Genomic DNA, 9,563 nt, shown 5'->3' with positions numbered 1-9,563 from the left:
TATTTTGAAGGTCCAGTGACAATGTTCTAATGGTAATCCATTTGGACAGTATCTAATGGTCCACGAGCATGATTATATGGTCAGTTTCAGTGTTGTTTTATTGCTCTCCAATAGCATACGGTAGGCAACAGGCATGTCTGGCCCCTGTAATTGTGTGGGATGTGGTTTGATGTGTTTCTGGGCTAGAGGTCAGACACTTTTTATCTATTTCCTCCTTGCTTCCTTTGTTCTGCTGAGCGACTTCATCTGAAGATAAGTTACTCTAAAATGGGTGAGGCTTGTATATGACCATAAATGCATACGGTGTGTTTTTGTGTTTAAGCTTCACCGATTTTTTWAAATGTTACCTTTATTTAACCAGGTAGGCTAGTTGAGAACAAGTTCTCATTTGCAACTGCGACCTGGCCAAGATGAAGCATAGCAATTCGACACATACAACAACACAGAGTTACACATGGAATAAACAAAACATACAGTAGAAAAATAAGTCTATACACAATGTGAGCAAATGAGGTGAGATAAGGGAGGTAAAGGCAAAAAAAGGCCATGGTGGCAAGGTAAAGTATAGCAAAACACTGGAATGGTAGATTTGCAGTGGAAGAATGTGCAAAGTAGAAATAGAAATAATGGGGTGCAAAGGAGCAAAATAAATAAATACAGTAGGGGAAGAGGTAGTTGTTTGGGCTAAATTATAGATGGGCTATGTACAGGTGCAGTAATCTGAGCTGCTCTGACAGCTGGTGCTTAAAGCTAGTGAGGGAGATAAGCGTGCATAACAATATAGGGAAGTATTAGAGCAGAATATAGAACTGTAAGTATTGTACAATGTGTGATGGAAAAAGGTGTGAGGGTGTACATATGGGTGTGGATGTAAATATGTACATATAATATGCGCTGTTACATCATTACATTTTATTTAACCAGGAAGTCCTATTGAGTTCAGAAGAATGCTTTCCCAAGTGAGACCTTGATCTGGCACACTTTGGACTGCTATAGGCAGTTTGTGTGAAGTATGTGAATGAATGGGTTTGTTTGAGTAAAAATAGATTTTCATACATCTCAGAAATTAAATATCATTTTATAAAGCAATTTCTCACGATCTGCATTTCAAATTGTAGCCTGTGTGGGTTAGATACAATTATACAGTACATCCCTATGGTCCCTCTTCTAAAGTGATTGTGATTGAGGTGATGGTGTGTGTTTCCAGTTCCCCACATTGTTATCGTTTCCTAGTGGTGCCTGAAGATTAATGATGTAATGTCCAAGATATATGGGTCAAAGGGAAGCACACAAGATGGAGGGAAACCACACATCTCTTCCCTCACTCTGGCTGAATCACCCAATTTCGCTCAGCCCTCGATTGGCACGTGTCTCGAAACTGGGGGAGTGAAAATTATTGACGTTGTAGGGAGCTAATTAGACCCACAGCCACTTCGACCAAGGCTGCAGGAGTCAGAGCGAAGTGCTATCCCAACACGCACTGCGATATGTTTGGAATTTGCACAATTTCATACAAAAGAATGGAGAGCATGCCTAATTATATGACACGTGCATTTGTTTATGTCTGATGTCGAGACTTGACAAATGTAACTTGAAATACCTCCCAAATTAAATGTTTAACAGTTACTGGGGTTTATATATTGTACAACGACAGTGGGATTTGTTCGTTTGAATTACATGCTCGTTTTATTATTTAAAGGTTGCAAAAATTCTAATAGTTCCCCTAATTTCATTTTGTGGTAGAGAATCAGTGTACCATCTAAACCGATGTGAAATATATTTTCAATAACCAAAAATATTGTATTTTTAGCTGTCTGAAGCTGGTGTAAAAAACTAAAGTGGAAGGCGCAAAAACGAAACGTAACAAGGGGAAGCATAGAAATTGCGCACATTGAACAGATCTACCACTTCTTAGATTGCTTTCAATGAGAATTACAGATCTATAAATCACATAACTCACACATTGCAGTTTTAAAAGTGGAACATGAATTGCATCATTCATTTCAGGAGTGTGTCCCAAAGTTGATGGGCTTATTGATCCCATCTCCACTCTACAAGTCACCTTCGGAATTYTGTCAGCAACATGTATAACGGAGGGCTCTCCGAGTGATTTGGCAGGGGCGAGGTGGTGGCTTGGAATTCACAATCTCTGTCTCATTCAGACACACGCAGGTGAGTCAGTAGAGCTCGGAGAACGAACAGCAGAACAGAGTCAACTGAGTGACCCTCACAGGATGAGGCCTCACTTCCAGGGATTTTTGTGTATTATGTGCTCTCAGATCCTCCACGTCACATGCACCCTTTAGGCTTATGTTTTGTTGGCCTTTGCTTCTAACTATTCATTTCAAAGCTTTCAACTACAGCATGCTCTGAATCTATCCATGACGTTGGCAACATGACAACATGTGGTACTTGTTTGGGTCATTGTGCCAATGGCTGCCATCATGTACCTTAAGCAGTGAAGTCTGCATGCCAGATGCCTTTGACTGGACAAAGTTGAAATGCTACTGGTCCTAGATATACCATGCTTACATGGAGTTAAACTATAGGCTATTTGTTAACACTTGACATTATGGTGGAGCCTACTTAAAATTATTTATAAAGGGGTTTCAACTGTTCATTATTAGTCTATAGTTTATAAATATGTATTCAACAGTTATATGCCTAACACATTGGTTGAAATGTTGTGCTTGTCATTTAACTGCTTGCAAAAAAAATCGTAATAATCTGAACTACAGAAGACAAGACAACGTTCATTTATACTGTTTTTTATTTTCTTTTTAGGATGGGCATGTCATGGCATGCTCATGTCGATAGGCAGACCCCCGCACCTCTCTGATTCAGAGGGGTTGGGTTAATTGCGGAAGACACGTTTCAGTTGAATGCATTCAGTTGTACAACTGACTAGGTATCCCCTTTCATTTCCCAGTATGTATGTTGCCTCTATGCTGTCAGCGGCTCCTACATCTAGATATTGCAACATTCATCTGTTTTCAATGACTAGTAGCAAACTTTTTGGACGGACTCATTCTAAGTGTATAACTGACAAATTAAACAAACTACTGCATATTCAGTTAAAACAGAAAATAAACAACATTTTAAATATTTAGTCTATAGCCGAAGATTCATACAATAATTTAGGTGTAATACAATATTGAGAACCACTTTGACGCGCCTACAAGGTACAGTTTATTTCGCCACTCCCCCCTTTTTTTATGTTGAATGGAACATCCTGAAGTAGTCCCGACTCGCACTAGGGAGGATTTTTTAAATAATTAACCCACTAGGGTAGGAATAGGCGTTGGGTGCAACTGAACTGACACCAGTACAGGGGGTACGGTACATTCACTGTCGGTTCAAGTTAAAGTACAGTAATAATACATTCCAGTGACAAATGAAGTACCAGTGTTTTTACCTATTGTTGCAGGGATCACTTAACCAGGTAGTTATTGGGAGAAGTTTGTTTCAATCACCTTTCTCCATCTTGAAAGACAAACGTGGCTTAATTGGAATATAGGGGTTTCTAGTATTTGGGTATGCTTCCTCATTCTGCTGTACAAGGTAAGATATGTTTTTATATTTCCTTTTCCACGAATGAAAACTTACTCATGGGCAAAAGGTGGGTGTTATACACACACACATCAAACGTGCCAACACAAGCTTCTACTGCTTCAAGTATACTGCTGCTAAAACTGTTTCCCCACTAAACTCATTACTTTCAGTAGCCTATAACTTGAACTCAATATTAAGTTGATCATCTTCATGAGAAGTGGTATTGTTTCTAGGGTTGTCATATAGAGTAGGATGCTTGATCTTAATGCATTTTTCATAGAGGCTTTCATGCTGGATAGAATGAATTAAACCAGCTGAACTGTTCATAAACCTATTGTATGTCTGGAACCTGTTTGGTGAAAGTGAGCCCGCCCTATATTGAAACTTTTCTGGTCATAGAGGTGTAGTACCAGAGTAATTAAAGTTACTGTCATATCTGAATCTATTGATTAGAAATCAAAATATTCATGTTGATGTTCGCTCAATTCTCTTTACAGGACAGGAGAGCAGAGTGTAAAAATACATTAATTCACCACAAAAGTCATGTTGTCCTGGACTGTACTGCCTGATTGGAAAGTATTGCTGTTGGTGACTCTTCTATGGGACTACCTCTGTGCTGAGGAACTGAAGCCCACGAGATGGCCACTGTATCTCCAAAAGCCTCTGGTCATGGCCTGGAATGCTCCGACAGAGGACTGCGGCCCACGGCACGGTATTCACTTTCAGCTGGAGCACTTCCAGATTGTGGCGTCGCCCAGCAAGGGCTTTGTCCGCCAGAACCTCACCATCTTTTACAAGGACCGCTTGGGGTTGTACCCCTATTATAATGAGCATGATGGTACTGTCATGAACGGTGGGCTCCCGCAGGTTGCCAGTCTCACTCAGCACCTGGAGAAGATGCCGGAGGGTATTCAGTATTACATACGCGAAGCAGGGGCCAAGGGACTGGCAGTTATTGACTGGGAGGAGTGGAGACCACTGTGGATCCGCAACTGGGACGTCAAGAATGTGTACCGCAACCAGTCAAGGCAGCTGGTGGCCCAGAAGAACCCAGCCTGGCCCGCAGAGCGTGTGGCTAAGGTGGCCCAGCAGGAGTTTGAGATGTCAGCCCGGAAGTTCATGCTGGAGACCCTGAGGCTGGCCAAGAGCCTGCGGCCCAACCAGCTGTGGGGGTTCTACTTGTTCCCAGACTGCTACAACCACGACTACAGGAACACTCTGGAGAACTACACGGGCCGCTGCCCTGACGTGGAGGTGGCCCGGAATGAAATGCTCAAATGGCTGTGGATGGAGAGCACAGCCCTCTTCCCTTCGGTCTACATGGGCACGGTGCTGCGCTCTTCGCCCTCGGGGCGCCAGTTTGTCCGGAACCGGGTGAAGGAGGGGATGCGTCTGGCGTCAGGGGGAGACGGGCTGGCACGTCCTGTCTTTGTGTACGCCCGGCCCACCTATGCCAACGTACTGGAGCTGCTGACAGAGGTGAAGGGACATTTCTCTGACCGTCACATAGTACTAACCAGGAGAACTTATAGACCATTTGACAGTGGTGTWAAGTACTAAAGTGAAAATACTTTAAAGTACTACTTAAGTCGTTTTTTGAGGTATCTGTAGTTTACCTTACTATTTACATTTTGACAACTTCTACTTTTACTTCACTACATTCCTGAAGAAAATATTGTACTTTTTACTCCATACATTTTATCTGACAACTCAAAGTACAGGAAAATTGTGAAATTCATGCACTTACCAAGAGAACACGTGGTCATCCCTACTGCCTATGGTCATGCGGACTCACTAAACACAAATACATCTTTTGTAAACAATGTGTGAGCATTGGAGTGTGCCTCTGGCTATCCGTCCATTTTTAAAACAAGAAAATGGTGCAAAGAAATCTGGGAGTTGTAAGAATAATTGATGTGAAAGATATCTAGACTATAAACCTACCCTAATACAATCTTCATCAAGATGTGAATGATGATTTCAATTCACTTAATGTTTTGAGATTTCTATGAATTATTTTTAGGAGAATAATGCTCTATATCAGAGTGCAATAATCTCTGTTTAATCAATGGGTGTGTTTTATAACCACTCTTTTTTTCTGTTTGTGTGTGCTGTGTTGATAGACCCTGATTCACAGATCAAGCTCAATCTCTCTACCCATGACCATGGCCCTCTGTCCTTATCTGTGGCTGCAGCCCTTTCCTGCTCTAATCAGCACATACCCCAAATACTCCCTCTCTTTTGTGTGTATATGTGTGAGCAGGATGGGTGTTGGTCATGTTACCCGCCAGCACCCCATAGTGCATTTCCTTACGAGGGCGTGAGCAGATAAGAGGTGGTCACATACACAAAGTCTATATAGTCCAGTGCCCCCCCCCCCCCACACTCACACACAACAATTGAACAACAATTGAACAACACTTAACAATTGTACATGGTGTCATTTTGGTTGTATTTTCATTGGCTGATTTGTGCTGACTGTGCAAATCGACTTTGTGATGAATCTGTACGTCTTCTTTGGTCAAGATTTTGAATGATTCTCCCTGCAGACGGACCTGGTCTCCACCATCGGGGAGAGTGTGGCTCTTGGGGCCGCAGGCATCATCCTCTGGGGAGACCACGCTTATGCCAGCAGCAAGGCAAGTGTCCGCGCAATTACACAAGTCTCATAAAATCACAACAAATCACATGTGATCACTGAATGACCAACTCACAGGACCTCACTGCACGTCACGGAGTCATAGTCAGTCACACTCATTCATTCACTTGATTATCAGTTGTGTTTTTGTAGCAGCCCCTCTWCATATCCCATTTGTTATTATGATTTGAAAGTGTTTGTAGTGGATCTTAAGCTTAATTTAAATTGAGGAGACGCAGGAATGACATTGATGTAAATCTACCTTTAAAGAGCAACTGCCCCAAAAAAACGACTTCTCATTTAGAAAACAGCCTATGTGGCATTGATATGAGTCAGAAACATTTATTCCACTGTCAAAATTGACTACAAAGGGTAAATAGGAAAATTTTGGTCATAAAGTCAGTCTCGTCCAAAACAGTTTTGTGAGACTTGTGGTCATGACTGCATCACAATGTAAATTAAGGTTGGGTTTGTTTCAATCCTGCCCACAGCTGGTGGTACATAAGTAATCATCAATTTGGATTGCAGCTGCATGCTACCCGATCGTAATGCCTGTGGTGAATTTGGGTTGACTTTGGATATCCCTATGGGGCTAGTTAGGAACCATTGGTAAATTACACAATTTACATGGGACAATATGTAAAAATTCCAGTAGGTCCAGAACCTCAAAACAACTATAAATTGTAGAAATTCATATTCAAATATTGAAAGCATTTCATGAGAAAACTAAAAGGTGTGCAACATGAAAATATTGTCTTATTTATATTGTCTCAAATATTGTCCCTAGCTAGCTCCGGAGATAGGCTATCCAAAGTCAAACCATAATTGCCACGGTTGCACACCAGCTGGCTGAAGCTAATTGGCTAAATAATTGGGCTAACTCTTCCCACCTGCGAACACACACAAGAGACACCCACATCAAACCACACCTCGAAACCAACTCACATTTGAATTCAGTCATTTCTTAATGAACTAAATCTGAAACGAGACCAAAACAGGAAGTTCAGCCACCCTTTAATTTCTGTGTGTGTGTGTGTCCCTCCAGGCCAGTTGCTCTAGTCTGAATGAGTACCTGCGGGGTCCGCTGGGCCGGTACCTGCTCAACGTTACCACGGCAGCAGAGCTATGCAGCCAGACGCTGTGCGATTCCCTTGGACGCTGCTTGCGTAAACACCCTGACACTGATGCCTACCTGCACCTCAGCACCCGCACCCACAGAATAGAGGCCCTGGCAAATGGAAAACTCAAGGTTCAAGGTCAGCTTGGGGAAGACGACATATTGGGCTTTCAGAGGGAGTTCCAGTGCCAGTGCTATAGTGGCTACCAGGGAGAGGGCTGTGGCCAGAGAGACCCCCAACAACAACGAGGCATCACAGCTCCAATCATGGCGTCATGGGTGCACTGTTTGCTCCTGCTACTCATCACACTCCTGCTCTGAGTGCAAACAGTACATACACAGGCATACAGCTACATTCAAATAATTGAACGTGTACTGGTATACACATGACATTATCTACACACATGCGCAAACATTATATAAATACACTTTGGGGCAAATGTATTCACTGTGGTCCAGATTGCTGTAAGGTTGGTGGATCTATGTGGAACACCGAGTTATGTGGTTGTTTGTGTGTTGATTTGTTTCCCATACATTGGAGGGCTCGCTGGAAATAACTTTGTTTACATTGATCTCTTTCTCAGTCTCCTTCCCACAATTTATCTCTCTCAACCCTTCCCCCCTCTTTCAAGGTGTCATTTTCTCATGATCCCAAAGTTTATGTTTTTGTGTGGAAATGTGTGTTGTGCTTCTGATGTATGTACGGTTTTGTGTTATGTGTGAGCCAAAATGGGGCCGATGCACTTGATTCTTGGAATAGCACAAAACAGTTCTTATTGCCTGACCTCTGACATTTTTATCTTTAGGTTTCAATATTTATATTAATGTATTTTCACGTTTGTTAAAAAGCTTTTGTTATTTTATGGCAAAAACAAGACTACTATTTTCGTTCCAAAATTGTGCGTCTCTCTTACTGTGTACAATGTTTCAATCACTCAAAATAAATCAAAGCTGTAATTAAGTGATACTGCCAGAGAAGCCGGTGTTTGGAGGATATATTGGCACAGGTGTTGTTTCATCAAGGGCCTGCAAACCGTGCCAATATATCCTCCAAACACCAGCTTCGAGCACATTATCACTTTTATACAACGGGTTACCAACATATTCAAATAATGATTGACATATTTTAATTAAAAACGTTATTTAGATTAATTTATTCATACTATTTCATCCTTCCACGAGATATAGTCCCGACACAAATCTATGGTTGCTTCCCAAGCCGCCTGGTCGTTCGTTCTTTCTGGCATCATTCTTATCCCTTGCTAGCCAACTTTGGCTAACAGTCACGTCAAACAGTGTAGCCAAAATATCAGCAAAGTGGCTGCATTTACGTTTGTTAAAGCTGTTTTCTAATGATTGTTGGGGGGATACATCCATAGCAATGAACTAATTATGTGCGATTTCGCCTGGCATAGGACATTTGCTCTCTCACCAGGCCACTGTTCAGAAGAGATAGCCAACTACACAGCTAACACAATCACGATAAACTGAAGCTGGAATGACAGCAAACTAGCTGTATTTCCTGTTTTTCTATTGACATTTCTTTGTATATATCCATAAAAATGATGCTGATTCATGATTTCGACTGGCTGAGAAAAGCTGCCAGCCTGTCTGTCTCGTCCCGACTATCGACACGTTAATTACCATAGGACAGCTGGAGATCGAATTTCAATAATGTTGCAAATGTCGGAGACCGACAGCAAGTTTACTACAAATCTCTGTTGTTGAAAACCAAATGCTAGTGTGAAGGAAATGGGAGATAATGTGTAGATGTAGACCTAGTATGTAAATTGCCTGGCTGAGTTGATGAGACAGTGGTTTGCGCAGTGAGATGGAACAACGAGACATTTCAACATCATAGATTTAACCGGTGGTAACTTGTCGAATAGACACCGTCTGGAATGTGGTTTTAACCAATCAGCATCCAGGATTAGACCCATCGGTTGTATAACATCATCCAATACTATCACAGTACAGTGTCCACAAATGGATTTCTCAGTGTGATGATCACTTGTGTATCAGTGTTTGTATTAATTATACAATTATCTGTCTCTCCTCGGTTCCTGATCGATTCAACAATCACAATGTACACATAGTGGCAGTGGGCCAAGAGTTTTGAGAGTGGCTGCTTTCAAGAGGTTTGTCTGGTACAAAATGTTTCTTAAGGACTACCCCTTCCCCCCTATAATTGTTGGGTGCTGCCAGCCAAAGGTTATTTCAAGTTTTCAGCAATACAAGTTTCCAGGAAGCAGACAC

General features: G+C 41.9%; 1 protein-coding gene across 1 annotated transcript; it reads left to right on the top strand.

The window, feature by feature from the left end:
- The first annotated feature begins 3,269 nt into the window (after positions 1-3,269).
- LOC111969788 (hyaluronidase-2) lies at positions 3,270-8,459 on the top strand. The gene is made up of 4 exons (XM_023996046.2): positions 3,270-3,561; positions 4,050-5,031; positions 6,102-6,191; positions 7,236-8,459. The coding sequence occupies exons 2-4, from the start codon at positions 4,096-4,098 to the stop codon at positions 7,626-7,628; spliced, it is 1,419 nt and encodes a 472-aa protein (XP_023851814.1). The 5' UTR covers positions 3,270-3,561; positions 4,050-4,095; the 3' UTR covers positions 7,629-8,459.
- The last annotated feature ends 1,104 nt before the right edge of the window (positions 8,460-9,563 follow it).

Source organism: Salvelinus sp. IW2-2015, linkage group LG11 (genome assembly GCF_002910315.2).
Source record: "Salvelinus sp. IW2-2015 linkage group LG11, ASM291031v2, whole genome shotgun sequence".
Classification (NCBI taxonomy): Eukaryota; Metazoa; Chordata; class Actinopteri; order Salmoniformes; family Salmonidae; genus Salvelinus; species Salvelinus sp. IW2-2015.
This window is presented reverse-complemented; position numbering and strand designations above follow the sequence as displayed.